This window comes from Bombina bombina, chromosome 11, assembly GCF_027579735.1.
Source record: "Bombina bombina isolate aBomBom1 chromosome 11, aBomBom1.pri, whole genome shotgun sequence".
NCBI lineage: Eukaryota > Metazoa > Chordata > Amphibia > Anura > Bombinatoridae > Bombina > Bombina bombina.
Genome location: NC_069509.1, coordinates 179,144,474 through 179,164,814, shown reverse-complemented (window position 1 = coordinate 179,164,814; position 20,341 = coordinate 179,144,474). Strand labels below are relative to the sequence as shown.

The window sequence follows — 20,341 nt, the reverse complement described above, 5'->3', positions numbered from 1 at the left end:
ATGTCCGCCTGACATTGCTGAAAGCCGACAGGATACGCTGTCTGCATTTAACATTGCACAAGCAGTTCTGGTGAACTGCTTGTGCAATGCCGCCCCCTGCAGATTTGCGGCCACTAGCAGCCCGCTAGCAGGGGGTGTCATCAGGCTGATTGCTGTCCACCGCCTCAGAGGTGGCGTGCGAGTTAAGGATCAGCGGTCTTAAGACCGCAACTTCTTAACTCCTGTTTCCGGCAAGCCTGAAGGCTCGCGCGGAAACAGCAGCATTAGGCAGCATTCGGGGGATGATACATCGGCCCCTATGTCTCTCTGAGAAAGTGCTGTGTTTAAAATGCTGGTGCACGGTGCATACTTAAATACACTTATGAAACAGCTATAACTTTTATTAGAAGCATTTTTGCTAATACTGTACATGTGAATTACAAAAACACTTCTATTCAAAACTGAAATTCATCCATGTGGATTCCAATTTCTGGAATGTCCCTTTAAGTGCAGAAACATGCACATGGAAAATATTTGAGTAGAGGTTAAAAAGCAGAGTGATGAAATACTGATACATAGGTATGGGCGGTGACTGGCTGCACCAAAATTTTATTTTGTAAACATAATGGTAGAATGAAGGAAGAATTGCCCGCTGTCAGCTCCGTACAGAGCCAGATTTTCATGCTCAGACAAATATCACACAAATACACAACTAAGGGGTCGATTTATCAAAGGCTTCGCCAGCCTTTCGACTCCTTACGACTGCAGGTTCGCACAAGAGAACCTGTACGCCATATTTAACAAGCAGTGGTCATCAGACCGCTGCTTCCCTAACCTTTCGCCACCTCTAAATTGGCAAATTTCAATCTCCCCGGAATATTCCGACCCGGGAGATTGACAGCTCCTGCCCAAGCATGATTGGCTGTGCGCAGGCGGGGGGGGGGGGGTGGGATTGCATGCGAGCGGAATGCAGCCCGCCAGAGACAAGCTGCGGCGGACAGGGGAGCGTATGTGCACCCCTGTCCGCCTCAGCTTGCTAAATTGCCCCCTTGAAGTGTTCAACCCCTGATAATTATATATGATATAGAATCTGACTTAACCATCTCTTTAACCCTTTTACTGCCCAAGGTATTAAAGGGACATGATTTTCATGATTCAGACAAAACATACAATTTTAAACAACTTTTCAATTTACTTCTGTTATCAAGTTTGCTTCATTCTCTTGGTAACCTTTGTTGAAGGAGCAGCAATGCTTTATTGGGAGCTATCTGAACATATCAGGTGAGCCAATGATAAGAGGTATATGCGTGCAGCCACCGATCACTAGCTAGCCTCCCGTAGTGCATAATTGCTGCTCCTTCAACAAAGGATGCCAAAAGAATGAAGCAAATTAGATAACAAGTAAATTGGTTGTTAAAACTGCATTCTCTGTCAGAATCATGAAAGTTTAATTTTCAAAAAAAAGTAAATTTGATAATTGAAGAAAATTGCAGTTATTTCCTTTGAGTTTCATGTCCCTTTAAGCAATCTAAAATGGTTTGAATTATACTTGTAGGATAATTAAGTTATTGATTTTGCTCAGGGCTTTACAAGGCTTGTTACCTGAGTGGTACTGGGAATTCCCAGACTCCGGAGAACAGGAACATGGTGTTTTATCCCAGCAACAATTTCAAAACGGCCAACTTGTTGCGCTGAGATGTTCACGTCTGCACTGAACTGTTTCTTATCCAGCTCCATATCAAAAGCAGCACTTGATGTATCCCCTGTATACAAAGGATAACAAAATAAAGTCTCAATTTAATGAGCAATAGGAAGATTCTGTGCTAAGGATATTACAGTTTAGCTATTCGCTCTTGTTTTGTTTCAGTCTGGCAGCATTCAGTAGTTACATTTACCAGTAGTTACCATTCATGACCTGTTTATTTAAAATGCTTTCACCCTTTTAGCAATTACCGAAACCTGGCTATCTTCTTCCGACACCGTTTCCACTGCTGCTCTAACATTGTGATCTTCACTTTAGCCATACCTCTAGGCCAGGTGAGAAACGTGGCGGTGGTGTTGGGATCCTGCTCTCCCCCTCCTGCACTTATCAGTACCTACCTCCAATACCATCTCTCTCCTTCTCCTCCTTTGAAGTCCACTGTATTCGCCTGTTTTTCCGCATCTTCCTCAGAGTGGCAGTCATCTATCACCCTCCTGGACCTACCTCCCAATTCCTTGACAACTTTGCCGCCTGGCTTCCTCACTTTCTCTCTACAAATATACCAACCCTAACTCTTGGGGACTTCAACATTCCCATTGACAACCCGTCTGCCCCTGCTGCCTCTAAACTTCTTTCACTCACATCCTCCTTCGGTCTCACAATCCACCCTATTCCCTACCCACCATGATGGACACTCCATCCAATTGGTATTTTCCTACCTCTGTTCTATATCTGACCTCACCTGTCACCCTTTTCCCATTTCAGACCATCACCTGGTCACCTATAATATTAATACAACAGCTAAACCCACTTCTCCATCCCACCCCCGCATCTGTAGAAATCTACATGCTGTGGATCCGCTCCAATTTTAAAAAATCATTCAAGATCTCCTACCTCACACTTCCACTATAACCTGGCCTGATCTCGCAACAGCCCACTATAACGAAACTCTCTTCTCTGCACTAGACACACTTGCCCCTCCCCAACTGCGCAAAACATCACGCCATCAGTTACAACCCTGGCACTCTCAGAAAACACGCTATTTGCAAAAATGCTCCCGTACTGCTGAGCGTGTCTGGAGGAAAACTCACCCTGAACTTGATTTCATACACTATAAGTTCATTCTTTGTTCATACACTTCTGCCCTTCACTTAGCCAAGCAAACCTACTTCTTTTCTCTCATATCTACTCATATCTACTCTTTCCTCAAACCTTAAATGACTCTTCTCCACCTTTAACTCTCTCCTCTAACCACCTGCTCCACCCCCCCCCCCATCTGTCTTTAGTGCTCAAGACCTGGCAGACTACTTTTTAAACAAAACACATACTATCCGAAGCAACATCCCAACACCAACCTGCAATATTCCATCAACAGGCCCAGTTATTCCCTCTGCCACCCTCTGCATCTTCCATCCAGCCACTGAGAATGAAGTTTCTTCCTTACTATCTTCCTCACGCCTCACTACCTGACTGCTCGACCCTATCCCTTCCCATCTAATACCCTCCCTATCTTCCACCCTCACTCCTGCTCTTACCCACATCTTTAACCTATCTCTCTCTACCGGCTCATTCCCATCTTCTTTCAAGCACGCAAAAGTCACTCAATACTAAAAATAACCCTCCCTCGACCCTAATTCTCCTGAAAGCTACCGCACCATATCACTGCTTCCACTAACATCAAAACTCCTTGAAAAACTATTTTGCAATCGTCTAACCCACTTCCTGTCCGCCAACTCCTTGCTTGACCCTCTGCAATCTGGATTCTGCCCCAAACGCTTAACTGAGACTGCCCTTACAAAGGTTACTAACGATCTTCTCTCTGCTAAAAATATTGGCCACTACTCTATACTCATCTTACTTGACCTCTCAGCTGCCTTCGACACAGTTGACCACCCCCTCCTGCTACAGACCTTTAGCTCTTTTGGCCTCTGTGACACTGCTCTTTCCTGGATTCACTCCTATCTTTTTCTGTGTCATTTGCCAGCGACTCCTCCTCTCCAATGCCTCTGTCTGTTGGAGTTCCTCAAGGATCTGTTCTGAGTCCTCTACTCTTCTCCATTTATACTTCTTTGCTGGGTAAACTTATCAACAGTTATGGCTTAAAATATCACCTCTATGCTGACGACACCCAGATCTACCTCTCCACCCCTGCTCTCTCTCCCTCTGTCCTTTCTCATGTCAGCAACTGCTTATCTGGTATTTTTTCCTGGATGGACTCTCACCACCTAAAGAGTAACATGTCCAAGACTGAGCTCCTTCTTTCCCCCCTCAAGCTCTACTTGGGACTTCTCTATTCCTGTTGACGGCATAACCATTTCCCCATCACCCCAAGTCCGCTGCCTTGGAGTTACACTTGACTCAAATCTATCCTTCATCGCCCATATCCAATCGCTTTCTACATCCTGCCGCAACCATCTACGCAATATTTCCAAGATTCTACCTTTTCTGTGCTCTTACACCACAAAGCAAATAATCTACTCCCTTGTTATGTCCCGACTTGACTACTGCAATAACCTACTTACTGGCCTTCCTCTTTCCTGCCTCTCCCCCCTTCAATCCATCCTAAATGCCTCTGCCAGGCTAATCCACCTTTCCCGTCGATCTGTATCTGCTGCACCTCTCTGCGAGTTCCTTCATTGGCTCCCTTATTCACAACAGAATTAAATTAAAAATTCTCACCCTTACATACAAAGATCTCACCAACGCCGCTCCCCTCTACCTATCCTCTCTAATACACAAGTATACTCCAGCCCGCCCACTAAGATCCAACAATGACCTGCTCCTTGCATCTGCGCCTATCACCTCTTCTCATGCTAGACTGCAGGATGTCTGTCGTGCAGCACCTACCCTCTGGAACACTCTCCCTCGTGCAGCACCTACCCTCTGGAACACTCTCCCTCGTGCTGTCAGGCTTTGCCCTAATCTTTCTTCCTTTAAATGCTCTCTGAAGACTTTTCTGATCAGAGAAGCCGACCACCCAACTTAATAATAAATTAATTTCTCTTACCTTACAACATTTCCCTCCTCTAACTCTGCATTAACATCTTTCCCAATCTTGTAGTCCTCACCTCCTGTTTCTCAACCTCCTACCCTTCTAGATTGTAAGTTCCCACAGGAATAGGGCCCTCAATCCCTCCTGTATGTGTTTGTAAATGTTGTCCTGTCTCTTACAAGTCTTGTATTGTTTTATGTAAATGAATTGTATCCATGGACAGCGCTGTGCTTCATAAATAAAATATAATAATAATAATAATACATTTAAAGGGACATTAAATTCAAACTGACATTTCCCATAACATGTTTAAAGGCGCACTAAATGCAGTAGAATTACTTAATTAACACGTGCATAATAAAAAGACAATGCAATAATACTTACTCGACTGAATTTCAAACAAGCAGTAGATTTTTTTAAGACAAATTTAGTTTCCCCCATTTGCCAGCCCCTGTATCATGTGACATCCATCAACCAATCACAGACTAGTATAGTATACCCTGTGAACTTGGGCACATGCTCAGTAGGAGCTGGTGCCTCTGAAAGTGTGCATATAAAAAGTAGGTGCAAAATTGGATAATAGAAGTAAATTAAACAGTATCTTAAAAATGCTGCTCTATCTGATTTATACAATTTAATTGTTAACGTTACTGTCCCTTTAAATATGAATGGTTAAAGAACTTTATTTGCAGTTTTTCTACTCGTTTCAGAAAGATTGAAGCATATTCTGTGAAATGAGGGAAGAGATCTGTTTGGGAGGGATCAGGTAGTGATTATTCATTACGGGTACTGATTTTAATTAGCAAAACCAGCTATTTCAATTACAAAAATAAACCTAAAGTAGCAGTTTCCTAAAAATGTAACACTGACGCAGCTGGTATAACGTATCATTTGGTACACATTAAGGGGACAGACTAGAGTAATAAGACAAGATATTGTAACGTTAGCTGTTTCACTACAGATCATGGGTTCAGTCGCCCACCTTCTCTGCGCAGTCTTCCTGCCAAGCTGCTTATTTTCGGGTATCCGGATCTGATAAAAGCTTCACTATTGTGACTGCTTTGGAAGAGAATCCTACACTCCTTTGCTGTGCAGAGAGAAGCGGCCGTTCCACCAATGAACATCTGCTCTGCTGACATCTGTATAGAGATCTCGTGTTTTACATCAGTTCTTTGAATATTCAGAGAAGCCTAAAAAACACAAAACGTGTAAAGATGGTATCAGCTGTGATATCTGTGTTATAACATTTAATTGATAGCAAATAATAACAAGTGGTTCATTGTATTATATGTGATATATATACAATGTGCTGCATTCTATGGAATATTCCAGTATTCTAACACCTTTAGGTCTTTGTTGAACATTAGCTTTTTTCAATGAGAGCATACTGAAGTAGGTTCAGAGTGTGCATGTGTCTAAAAGTACCACTAAATACAGTAGATTTTCAATACCAACAAATGCATAATATAAAAAGTTTTTTTTCTGACAAATTTCAAAATTTACTTCAATTTACTGCTCCTTGTATCATGTGACAACCATCAGCCAATCACAGATTCATATGTGTATACACAGTGATCTCACCTGTGTGGAAACGGGAATCCCACTGTTACGGAGCTTGGGCCAGTTGTGGTGTAACAGGCCGGTCACGTTGGTTTCAGTATCATTAATCTTCAGTTGTAATGAGGCATTCACCAGGTGTGGCCCATACCAGGCTACTACACTCACATTTCGTGTTTCTTTCAGATCTACAAAAGCCTGAGAACAACATAAAAAACAGTATTACTGTGTGTGCAAAGCTATACTTCTCCAGATAATTTATTGAGAAGAGATTTAACCCCTGGGCTGCCAAATCAGGCTGCAAAGCATTAGATAGCAACAATACTACAGAGACCTAGCACTGATAATGGAGCTCAGACATTATAAACCCCCTCTTCTTTCATTCTTTGCAACATTTAAGTAACATTCACAGCTAAGCAGCAGAACTGACAATCTAATTTCACAAGAATTAAAAGTGTTTGTGACAGCAATGTATACCCAGCATTTGTGACAACAGTGTATACCTAGCGTTTGTGACAGCAGTGTACACCCAGCGTTTGTGACAGCAGTGTATACCCAGCGTTTGTGACACTAATGTAAACCCAGCATTTGTGACAACAGTGTATACCTAGCGTTTGTGACAGCAGTGTATACCCAGTGTTTGTGACAGCAGTGTACACCCAGCGTTTGTGACAACAGTGTATACCCAGCGTTTGTGACAGCAATGTATACCCAGCCTTTGAGACAGCAGTGTACACCCAGCGTTTGTGACAACAGTGTATACCCAGCGTTTGTGACAGCAATGTATACCCAGCGTTTGTGACAGCAGTGTATACCCAGCGTTTGTGACAGCAATGTATACCCAGCCTTTGTGACAGCAGTGTATACCCAGCGTTTGTGACAGCAGTGTATACCAAATGTTTGTGACAGCAATGTATACCCAGCGTTTGTGACAGCAGTATATACCCAGCGTTTGTGACATCAATGTATACCTAGCATTTGTGACAGCGGTGTATACCCAGCGTTTGTGACAGCAGTATATACCCAGCGTTTGTGACAGCAGTATATACCCAGCGTTTGTGACAGCAATGTATACCCAGCGTTTGTGACATCAGTGTATACCCAGCGTTTGTGACAGCAGTATATACCCAGTGTTTGTGACAGCAGTGTGTACCCAGTGTTTGTGACATCAATGTATACCTAGCATTTGTGACAGCGGTGTATACCCAGCGTTTGTGACAGCAGTATATACCCAGCGTTTGTGACAGCAGTATATACCCAGCGTTTGTGACAGCAATGTATACCCAGCGTTTGTGACATCAGTGTATACCCAGCGTTTGTGACAGCAGTATATACCCAGTGTTTGTGACAGCAGTGTGTACCCAGTGTTTGTGACATCAATGTATACCCAGCGTTTGTGACAGCAATGTATACCCAGCATTTGTGACAATAGTGTATAACCAGTGTTTGTGACAGCAGAGTATACCCAGTGTTTATGACAGCAGTGTATACCCAGTTTTTGTGACAGCAGTGTATACCCAGCGTTGGTGACAACAGTGTATACCAAGTGTTTGTGACAGCAGTGTATACCCAGCGTTTGTGACAACAGTGTATACCCAGCGTTTGTGACAGCAGTGTATACCCAGTGTTTGTGACAGCAGTGTATACCCAGCGTTTGTGACAGCAATGTATACACAGCGTTTGTGACATCAGTGTATACCCAGCGTTTGTGACAGCAGTGTATACCTAGCGCTTGTGACAGCAGTGTATACCCAGCATTTGTGACAGCAGTATATACCCAGTGTTTGTGACAGCAGTGTGTACCCAGTGTTTGTGACATCAATGTATACCTAGCGTTTGTGACAGCAGTGTATACCCAGTGTTTATAACAGCAGCGTATACCCAGCGTTTGTGACAGCAATGTATACCCAGCATTTGTGACAATAGTGTATAACCAGTGTTTGTGACAGCAGAGTATACCCAGTGTTTATGACAGCAGTGTATACCCAGTTTTTGTGACAGCAGTGTATACCCAGCGTTGGTGACAACAGTGTATACCAAGTGTTTGTGACAGCAGTGTATACCCAGCGTTTGTGACAACAGTGTATACCCAGCGTTTGTGACAGCAGTGTATACCCAGTATTTGTGACAGCAGTGTATACCCAGTGTTTGTGACAACAGTGTATACCCAGCGTTTCTGACAACAGTGTATACCCAGTGTTTGTGACAGCAGTGTATACCCAGCGTTTGTGACATCAGTGTATACCCAGTGTCTGTGATAACAGTGTATACCAAGTGTTTGTGACAGCAGTGTATACCCAGCATTTGTGACAGCAGTGTATACCCAGTGTTTGTGACAGCAGTATATACCCAGCGTTTGTGACATCAATGTATACCTAGCATTTGTGACAGCAGTATATACCCAGCGTTTGTGACATCAATGTATACCTAGCATTTGTGACAGCGATGTATACCCAGCGTTTGTGACAGCAGTATATACCCAGCGTTTGTGACAGCAGTGTATACCCAGCGTTTGTGACATCAATGTATACCTAGCATTTGTGACAGCAGTATATACCCAGCGTTTGTGACATCAATGTATACCTAGCATTTGTGACAGCAGTATATACCCAGCGTTTGTGACATCAATGTATACCTAGCATTTGTGACAGCAGTGTATACCCAGTGTTTATAACAGCAGCGTATACCCAGCGTTTGTGACAGCAATGTATACCCAGCATTTGTGACAATAGTGTATAACCAGTGTTTGTGACAGCAGAGTATACCCAGTGTTTATGACAGCAGTGTATACCCAGTTTTTGTGACAGCAGTGTATACCCAGCGTTGGTGACAACAGTGTATACCAAGTGTTTGTGACAGCAGTGTATACCCAGCGTTTGTGACAACAGTGTATACCCAGCGTTTGTGACAGCAGTGTATACCCAGTGTTTGTGACAGCAGTGTATACCCAGCGTTTGTGACAGCAATGTATACACAGCGTTTGTGACATCAGTGTATACCCAGCGTTTGTGACAGCAGTGTATACCTAGCGCTTGTGACAGCAGTGTATACCCAGCATTTGTGACAGCAGTATATACCCAGTGTTTGTGACAGCAGTGTGTACCCAGTGTTTGTGACATCAATGTATACCTAGCGTTTGTGACAGCAGTGTATACCCAGTGTTTATAACAGCAGCGTATACCCAGCGTTTGTGACAGCAATGTATACCCAGCATTTGTGACAATAGTGTATAACCAGTGTTTGTGACAGCAGAGTATACCCAGTGTTTATGACAGCAGTGTATACCCAGTTTTTGTGACAGCAGTGTATACCCAGCGTTGGTGACAACAGTGTATACCAAGTGTTTGTGACAGCAGTGTATACCCAGCGTTTGTGACAACAGTGTATACCCAGCGTTTGTGACAGCAGTGTATACCCAGTATTTGTGACAGCAGTGTATACCCAGTGTTTGTGACAACAGTGTATACCCAGCGTTTCTGACAACAGTGTATACCCAGCGTTTGTGACATCAATGTATACCTAGCATTTGTGACAGCGGTGTATACCCAGCGTTTGTGACAGCAGTATATACCCAGCGTTTGTGACACCAGTGTATACCTAGCGCTTGTGACAGCAGTGTATACCCAGTGTTTATAACAGCAGCGTATACCCAGCATTTGTGAAAGCAATGTATACCCAGCATTTGTGACAGCAGTATATACCCAGTGTTTATAACAGCAGCGTATACCCAGCATTTGTGACATCAATGTATACCCAGCGTTTGTAACAGCAGTATATACCCAGCGTTTGTGACATCAATGTATACCTAGCATTTGTGACAGCGGTGTATACTCAGCGTTTGTGACAGCAGTATATACCCAGCGTTTGTGACAGCAGTGTATACCTAGCGCTTGTGACAGCAGTGTATACCCAGTGTTTGTGACAGCAGTGTATACCCATTGTTTATAACAGAAGCGTGTACCCAGCGTTTGTGACAGCAATGTATACCCAGCATTTGTGCCAATAGTGTATAACCAGTGTTTGTGACAGCAGAATATACCCAGTGTTTGTGACAGCAGTGTAAACCAGTGTTTATGACAGCAGTGTATACCCAGTTTTTGTGACAGCAGTGTATACCCAGCGTTGGTGACAACAGTGTATAGCAAGTGTTTGTGACAGCAGTGTATACCCAGTGTTTCTGACAACAGTGTATAACCAGCGTTTGTGACAGCAGTGTATACCCAGTGTTTGTGACAGCAGTGTATACCCAGTTTTTGTGACAGCAGTGTATACCCAGCGTTGGTGACAACAGTGTATAGCAAGTGTTTGTGACAGCAGTGTATACCCAGTGTTTCTGACAACAGTGTATAACCAGCGTTTGTGACAGCAGTGTATACCCAGTGTTTGTGACAGCAGTGTATACCCAGTTTTTGTGACAGCAGTGTATACCCAGCGTTGGTGACAACAGTGTATAGCAAGTGTTTGTGACAGCAGTGTAAACCAGTGTTTATGACAGCAGTGTATACCCAGTTTTTGTGACAGCAGTGTATACCCAGCGTTGGTGACAACAGTGTATAGCAAGTGTTTGTGACAGCAGTGTATACCCAGTGTTTCTGACAACAGTGTACAACCAGCGTTTGTGACAGCAGTGTATCCCAAGCGTTTGTGACTGCAGTGTATACCCAGCGTTTGTGACAACAGTGTATACCCAGCGTTTCTGACAACAGTGTATACCCAGTGTTTGTGACAGCAGTGTATACCCAGCGTTTCTGACAACAGTGTATACCCAGCGTTTGTGACAGCAGTGTATACCCAGCGTTTGTGACAGCAGTGTATACCCAGCGTTTGTGACAGCAGTGTATACCCAGCGTTTGTGACAGCAGTGTATACCCAGTGTTTGTGACAGCAGTGTTTACTGCACTTTTTGTAGCAATGTTATTCTGCTGCTATAGAGTACAAAAAACACATGCGCTCTCATGAGCCTATAGAGGTTTGATTCAACAAAGGACACCAAAAGAATGTAGCAAATTTGATAACAGAAGTAAATTGGAATTAGTTTTTTTTGCTAATTGCATGCTCTATCTGAATCCCAAACATGTTTAAATTTGGCACATCTGTCCCTTTAAAATAGACCAATTATTCCTATAAATGATCTCAATCCGCCTGTTAAATATTTGTCTTGAATAAATCCTTCTTTATTTATATTTGGTTATTAATACATTAGAATGTCTCTTATTGAACAAATAAAATAATTTACCTTTAATTCCATAGTGTCTTCAGAAAGCAACTTCTTTAGAGTGTCGAGGTTGTGGTTTATTTTGTAATTTATTGAAATGTGATCAATCTTCTGAATAAAGCTCATTTCTTCAGCAATCTGAAATGTAATATATTATGTAAAATCAGTTTAAAAAAAAGTCATATAAAGTCTAACCTTTAAAAGAAGTAACTTTTTTGGATGTTTAATATTGCAAAGGATTGTCCCTAGACACCTACAGGACCTGCAGAGTACTGCTTGTCCTGATTAGAAACTGCAGCTTATTCCATGAGCAGTGCTAATCACTTGATCAAGCTGTGTAATTAGATCTGCTGGTCACGCAGGGTTAAACACATAGCTTTGCCTTGTAAATATTGATAAAATCACTGCTCTAACAAAATAAGAATATTTCATTGTATCATCATCATAATGTCCATTTAAGTTACATTCCATCTGTTGTTATATACAGTAGGTAATATTTACAGGGGTGACTGTATATCCTCTAAAAATAAATATACAAGTGGCATGCATTCCTTGTGATCCTATACTTCACTCATTCTGTTACTGTTTAGTATAATTTCTGAATTCATTTGCTTAGCAGGAACTCAAAATATAAACTTAGGCATTATAACCCCCCTCCAATATGCAACAAAATGTAAAGCTTCAGAACTTTTGGGGGGAGATGCATACAAGTCACAGTTTGAATATCTATAAATCAAATAAATAAATAAATCCGGAATTCTCCTGCTTTTCATTGGGACAACATAAACACCAACAATAAAATATGTTTTGCCTTTAAACTTTACAACTTGTTTAGAGATATTAAGAACGATTTATAAGCCACACGCACATATTAATGCTCCATGAGCTATGTATAAAATTGTGAGTTTAAGACAATTAGAGCTCTTGTAAATGACTAGAAAAAGAACATGATTATAGACTGAGTTTGAACCTGTGCCCCTCAGCATAACAGTAAAGTGACCAATTACAGCCTGTTTATGTTCAGCCATTGAGGAGACATAAGCATTTGGTAAAGAGGATTTAACATGGAATGACTGAGCAAGTATAGATGCTTTACCATTTTCAGTGTCCCTTTAAAGGGAATACAATTTTAAAAAAGTTTCCAATTTAATTCTATTATCAAATTTGCTTTGTTCTCTTGTTATTCTTTGTTAGAGAGATATCTAGATAGGTAGAGTGCAAATGCCTGTAGCACTACATAACAGGATATAGTGCTGTCATCTAGTGCTCTTGCTAATGTATAACATTGTTATAAAACAGCTGTCATCTAGTGCTCTTGCTAATGTATAACATTATTATAAAACTGTTGCCATCTAGTGCTCTTGCTAATGTATAACATTATTATAAATCTGCTGCCATCTAGTGCTCTTGCTAATGTATACCATTTCTATAAAACTGCTGCCATCTAGTGCTCTTGCTAATGTATAACATTGTTATAAAACTGCTGCCATCTAGTGCTCTTGCTAATGTATAACATTATTATAAAACTGCTGCCATCTAGTGCTCTTGCTAATGTATAACATTATTATAAATCTGCTGCCATCTAGTGCTTTTGCTAATGTATAACATTGTTATAAAACTGCTGCCATATAGTGCTCTTGCTAATGTATAACATTGTTATAAAACTGCTGCCATCTAGTGCTCTTGCTAATGTATAACATTATTATAAAACTGCTGCCATCTAGTGCTCTTGCTAATGTATAACATTATTATAAAACTGCTGCCATCTAGTGCTCTTGCTAATGTATAACATTATTATAAAACTGCTGCCATCTAGTGCTCTTGCTAATGTATAACATTATTATAAATCTGCTGCCATCTAGTGCTTTTGCTAATGTATAACATTGTTATAAAACTGCTGCCATATAGTGCTCTTGCTAATGTATAACATTGTTATAAAACTGCTGCCATCTAGCGCTCTTGCTAATGTATAACATTATTATAAAACTGCTGCCATCTAGTGCTCTTGCTAATGTATAACATTATTATAAAACTGCTGCCATCTAGTGCTCTTGCTAATGTATAACATTATTATAAAACTGCTGCCATCTAGTGCTCTTGCTAATGTATAACATTATTATAAAACTGCTGCCATCTAGTGCTCTTGCTAATGTATAACATTATTATAAAACCGCTGCCATCTAGTGCTCTTGCTAATATATAACATTATTATAAAACTGCTGCCATCTAGTGCTCTTGCATAACATTATTATAAAACTGCTGCCATCTAGTGCTCTTGCTAATGTATAACATTATTATAAAACCGCTGCCATCTAGTGCTCTTGCTAATGTATAATATTATTATAAAACTGCTGCCATCTAGTGCTCTTGCTAATGTATAACATTATTATAAAACTGCTGCCATCTAGTGCTCTTGCTAATGTATAATATTATTATAAAACTGCTGCCATCTAGTGCTCTTGCTAATGTATAACATTTTTATAAAACTGCTGCCATCTAGTGCTCTTGCTAATGTATAACATTATTATAAAACTGCTGCCATCTAGTGCTCTTGCTAATGTATAATATTTTTATAAAACTGCTGCCATCTAGTGCTCTTGCTAATGTATAACATTATTATAAAACTGCTGCCATCTAGTGCTCCTGCTAATGTATAATATTTTTATAAAACTGCTGCCATCTAGTGCTCTTGCTAATGTATAACATTGTTATAAAACTGCTGCCATCTAGTTCTCTTGCTAATGTATAACATTGTTATAAAACTGCTGCCATCTAGTTCTCTTGCTAATGTATAACATTGTTATAAAACTGCTGCCATCTAGTGCTCCTGCTAATGTATAATATTTTTATAAAACTGCTGCCATCTAGTGCTATTGCTAATGTATAACATTGTTATAAAACTGCTGCCATCTAGTTCTCTTGCTAATGTATAACATTGTTATAAAACTGCTGCCATCTAGTTCTCTTGCTAATGTATAACATTATTATAAAACTGCTGCCATCTAGTGCTCCTGCTAATGTATAATATTTTTTTATAAAACTGCTGCCATCTAGTGCTCTTGCTAATGTATAACATTGTTATAAAACTGCTGCCATCTAGTTCTCTTGCTAATGTATAACATTGTTATAAAACTGCTGCCATCTAGTGCTCTTGCTAATGTATAACATTATTGTAAAACTATTGCCATCTAGTGCTCTTGCTAATGTATAACATTGTTATAAAACTGCTGACATCTAGTGCTCTTGCTAATGTATAACATTATTATAAAACTGCTGTCATCTAGTGCTCCTGCTAATGTATAATATTTTTATAAAACTGCTGCCATCTAGTGCTCTTGCTAATGTATAACATTGTTATAAAACTGCTGCCATCTAGTGCTCCTGCTAATGTATAACATTATTATAAAACTGCTGCCATCTAGTGCTCTTGCTAATGTATAACATTATTATAAAACTGCTGCCATCTAGTGCTCTTGCTAATGTATAACATTATTGTAAAACTGCTGCCATACAGTACTGCAGACACGTGCACAATCCTGAGCTTACCTTCCTGCTTTTCAACAAAGGATAACAAGAAAACAAAGAAAATGTAATAGCAAAAGTACGTTGGAAAGTTGTTAAAATTGTAAGTTCTATTAAATTGTGAAAGAAAAATGTTCGGCTTTATGTCACTTTAACAGAACGTTACGTTAATATTCAGTCTCAGTGCCTGTTGCTACTCTGGTAAATATCCATCTCAGGTTAGTGTTGTTCTAAAGCACAATAAATACCTTTTTATTATCCAAACTGAGCTGAACGGAGCGTTTATAAAGTTCACTGTCTCTTTCTGTTGTAATGTCCACTGCTGTCTTTTCTGGGATCCCAAAGGCCACCGCAGGCCGGATATTATGCATGAGGATACCCCCCAGCTGCTGCTTCTTCTGTGGAAAAGGATAAGTTTCTGCTGTTAAAATGGCAAATAAAGTGAACGAGTTATTAGTTGTAATGGCGTTTATACAGTTTTTTTGTCTAAATGTCAATAAAGTCATTTAGATTTACAGGAGACCCCCCCCGAGTGCATATGTCTGCAATATATGGGCATTTTGTATGAGGACAAAGAAGCGCTCGGTCAAGATAGGTCCATGAACAAGTGAGGAATTGGTAACAACAAATGACCAGTTTCTCTATGGTAATGAAGTCTCTGCGGCAATATTGTGCTACTACTACTTTATAGCTCTCAAGACACCTGAACGCTTCTGTGCCTACCCCAGTATGCTCTCATGGAAAAAAGCTACATTTCAACAAAGAAGAGCAAGAGAAAGAAGTACATTTGATATAAGAAGCATGTCGGAAAGTGTTTTCAAATTGCGTGCTCTGTATCATTGAAGTTTCATTTTTGATTTCTATGTCCCTTTAAAGAGATAGAAAGGTCAAACTTGAAATGTGCATTTGAATTTTAAAGAAGCGTTTTGTAATATAATTCTATTAGCAAAAATACTTCTAGTAAACTGTTTTCAAGCAGCATATGCACATATCCTGTGAGTGCCCGTGCACCAGCATGCACCACACCTTCTAACAGAGTCAGTCAGCAGTGCCTTGTATATTCACAGACACAATACACATAACCGCCAGCTCTCTGAGCAGATATGGTGTTTGTATCCTGATCCTCTAGTTACACGTAGCATATGCGCGTATGCCGCTGAAACACTAACAACTTTTACTAGAAGCATTTTTGCTAATTGATGTATTTTGCAATAATCATTATATATTAAAATTAATGTACATTTCAGTTTTGATCTTTATATCCCTTTAACTGCTGCTCTTTCAAATCCATGAGTGAAAATCTTTGGGTACAATTTCCCTTAAACAGAATCTGCCGCGATAAGTGAGCGCCGGGAGCTACGCTTACCTCTGCAGCTTTCAGACTCAGTGATCCCTGCACTGCACGTTCATCAACCATAATTAACATCTGAGAGTCCAAGTTTGTCTTCTTGTTGATAGCGATATGACCAGAGCCGTTGATTTTACGTGGAGCCCCAAGATCCTACAGGTGACAGTAAAATAGCAACACCATGATATTTAAATAGTTAACTTGTTGGTTGTCATGACAATACATTGTGTCCCTGTTAACCAGCCAATGGGTTAAAACTAATTAGTTGTGAAAAGTTACTTTATGCTGAATGTCCTTATGAGCTAAAGCATCAGACTTATTAAAGGGACAAAATTATAAATAAATCATGCCCCAGATCACTTTATTTATTCTTGTAGCCAGGTAGGAGCAATAATATTACATGTTCTGTTATTTATATGTGACATAAGATATCCAAAGCACACAATAATTTCATAATTTAACATAATGAACATGAAAAAATATGAGCCAATTTGAGCTTAAACTGAATGTAAATTTTGATGATAAAGTGCCCGGTTTTTAAAAATTTGATTAAAAACAGGGGCACTTTAATTAATCAAAATTTACATTTCACTCGTGTTGTGAATATACTTTAATCTTGACAGCCGCTCCAGCTTCCTCCGCCCGTCACAAGCCTCTTCCTACATCAGAAATGACGGATCGGTCATCCTCCAATCACGGCTTCCCCCCCAGGGGAATCAGTGTCTGATTCAACGCCGTGATTGGAGGAAGCCGGATTCCTCATTTTAGACCCAGGAAGAGGCTTTGCGACGGGTGGAGGAAGCGATGCAGCAGCTGTCAAGATTAAAATGTAAGTATTTTTTCACAACACGAGTGAAATGAAAGTTTTGATGAATTAAAGTGCCCCTGTTTTTAATCGAAGTTTTGAAAACCGGGCACTTAAGCATCAAAATTTACCTTCACTTTAATATTATAATATTGGCTTTCATTTTAGGGACCACATGGCTACAATTTAACGGGTGGAGTGCCCATTAAGGATCAGATTACGAGTGGCACGTTAACAGTTATGCCCGAGCAAAAAGGGGTCTATTACAGGTGTTTGCGTGCGTTGGGTTTAGCGCTAGTATTACAAGTTGAAAGTGTGAAGAACATTGGAATGTGAAATATTCACATTCTCATGTCGGGTTAGTGCAGTTGAGAACATGCGATTGGGTTTGCCTGAGGTGGTTGTTAGGTTTTTTCACCACTGTTTTTTTGCTCTATTGACATCTGTGGGGGAATATGTTATCGCACACTATAAGTTTGGCTTTTCACGCGCATCGAGTAAGCGATAACCGATGTGCATAAAAAGGTTAATTCTAGCGGAGTTAACACTCGAGCGGGAGCATTAAATACCGCTCCACTTGTAATTTGGCCTTAAATAGGTCCTGATGAGAAAAAGAGATATTTGACCAGCCTAACCCAAATTGTATAAACCCTGGCTCTGTTTACCAGTTACTGCACAGTGCAAAATATCTGTTGCCATAAAAGCTCCTAATCTGAGCAAAGGATTTGCCTGCACCGTGATCTGATTTAATGATTTCCATGATCGTTTTGGTAAAGTAAATTTTAGCTCATGACATCTGTGCCTATAAAACCCTTGTGTTTTTACCATGTAATTAAATCTTGACATCCGCTCTATGATAAATATATCCCATAATGATAGATCTTCAGCAGCAAACTGATTTAGCTGAGGATTGTTTGTCATTGATAGTGCAAAGTAAATTATGATCTCATCATGTTCAAATTTCCAGTAATATGTTACAGCCGGCTGTGATAAATTTATACCCCAGACAGACACAATTCTTAGGCTGAGTTTCTGTTGAGGCTTTTAAGTTAAAGGGATATTCCAGTCAAAATGAAAATGCACATAGATGAATTACATCTTTAAATAGTAACATATTTGCAATATACAGGTATTAGCAAAAATACTTCTAGTAAATGTTATCACTGTTTTAGTGTTAAAATTATTCTCTGTACGTGCATGTGAAGCATAGCTAGATATTCTCAGTGCACCAGCATTTTAAATGCTGCAGCTGCTCAGAGTGCAAGTGGGGCTTGTATTATGTCAGCAATTAAAAAATTGAGTCATTATCAGATGGTACAAGCACATTACACTCTCTTAGCAAGTGTTGTGTTTAAAATGCTGGTGCACGGTGCATACTTAAATACACTTTTGAAACAGCTATGCTGTGTATATTAAAAAATGCTTCTATTCAAAACTGAAATGCATCTATGAGGTTTCCAATTTTGGCTGGAATGTCCCTTTAAGTCTATTCTATATACTTGTTTTTGTGTTTCATACGTTTAACCCTTCTCTTATTCTCTTACAAACATTGTTAAAGACACTGCTGCTTTATAATGCTCAAGACAAGTGTACACTCCTGTGCCTACCTCAGTATGCTCTCACAGAAAAATTATATTTCAACAAAGAAGAGAAAGAGAATGAGCAACTTGACAATTTTTCGAGGAAAATGAGCATCTCCAAATATGCTGCTTAGTAACTAACTAAGGGTCAGATTACAAAGGTTTTGTTCGGGCGATATTGGGTTTATCACAGCTTTTTCTGCGTCGGAGGAACGCTCGTATTACAGGTTGAAAGTAAATTTGAGAGCGTGAGCACAATCACGATTTACGCTAGAATGATTACTGCAACCTCAGAGCTCTGGTTAACTCTTACGTGAAATAAAAAAGTGAAAAGTACAGTTACACGCATAATAACACTATCTAATAAAAATTATTTAAAAATATTGCGAGAGTGCGAGTAGGAAAACGTATTCATGAGTCGATCGTGATTGGAGAAACTTAACACACCAAAATATACATGCAATAGGTGGGCGGAGCTTGGTGGCCATTTTCAGCTGATAACAAACAATGAATATTTAAATGTTTCATGTACTTCTTACAAGTTTATAGATGTGGGACCATTTGCAGGATAATTCTCTGGTATGTAACAATAAGTAATCAAAATTATGTATTGGGTCTAGACCGTCCCTTTAGGTGTCCAGTATGTTTGTGAAGATTTTTACTGGAAAGCCTGCTAAAATACTGCACTGTCTGGTTGAATACTGGATACCTGGCAACCCTATAGCTATTAATGAATGGTCTCTGATGAAGCGCATGTACACATGCACGAAACGCGTCAGGCATTAGGGAGCACCTTATTGTTCTTCATTGGCTCTGCTCCAATAAACTTTTTGATCTACGCTACCCCGGGACTCAGTGTTTCATTTTCCTCACTACATATTAATGAATACAGCAATCCGTTAATGAGACTAAAATAAATTGTGCGCATAAAATTAAGGCTCCCTTAGACTTAAAAGGGAACAAAACACCCTGCACTGCTGTAATTAAGTGAGCCACAACAAAAACACAACAACTTTGTAAACTGCTGGATGGTGATATTTTTTATCAATAGCCTTTTTAATGGGTAACAACTATCTAAAAACGATTAAAGGGGTAGTCTAGTCAAAAATAAACCTTCATGATTCAGATGGAGCAGCAATTTTAAGCAACTTTATAATTTACTCCTAATATCAGTTTTTCTTCATTCTCTTTCTGTATCTCTATTTGATAAAGCAGGAATGTAAGCTTAGGAGCCTGCCCATTTTTGGTTCAGAATCCTGGGTAGCACGTTCTTTTTGGTGTCTAAATGTATCCACCAATCAGCAAGCACAACCCAGGTGCTGAACCAAAAATGGGCCGGCTCTTAAGCTTAAATTCTAATAAAGATACCAAGAGAACAAAAAAACATTGTGGGATCTAGCTGCTGATTGGTGCCTGCACACATTTGTCTCTTGTGATTGGCTAACTAGATATGCTCAGATAGCTGCCAGTAGTGCAATGCTGTTTCTTCAGCAAATGATAACAAGAGAATGAAGCACATTTGATAATAGAAGTAAATGGGAAAGTTGTTTGAAATTGTATGTTCTGTCCAAATCATGTAAGAAAATTCTGGGGTTTCCTGTTATACAAGAATGGATTGCATATAGGCCTACAATATAGGTG

General features: G+C 39.9%; 1 protein-coding gene across 1 annotated transcript in view; it reads right to left on the bottom strand.

Annotated features, from left to right (window-relative positions):
• The window catches only part of LOC128641740 (uncharacterized), a 383,379-nt gene that overhangs the window by 134,293 nt on the left and 228,745 nt on the right, over positions 1-20,341 (bottom strand). Inside the window, exons 46-51 of the mRNA XM_053694265.1 lie at positions 16,334-16,468; positions 15,216-15,365; positions 11,467-11,583; positions 6,255-6,428; positions 5,656-5,863; positions 1,582-1,742 (exon numbers count right to left, since the gene is read on the bottom strand). Of these exons, the coding sequence (XP_053550240.1) occupies positions 1,582-1,742; positions 5,656-5,863; positions 6,255-6,428; positions 11,467-11,583; positions 15,216-15,365; positions 16,334-16,468 (945 nt within the window). The remainder of the gene's footprint in view (positions 1-1,581; positions 1,743-5,655; positions 5,864-6,254; positions 6,429-11,466; positions 11,584-15,215; positions 15,366-16,333; positions 16,469-20,341) is intronic.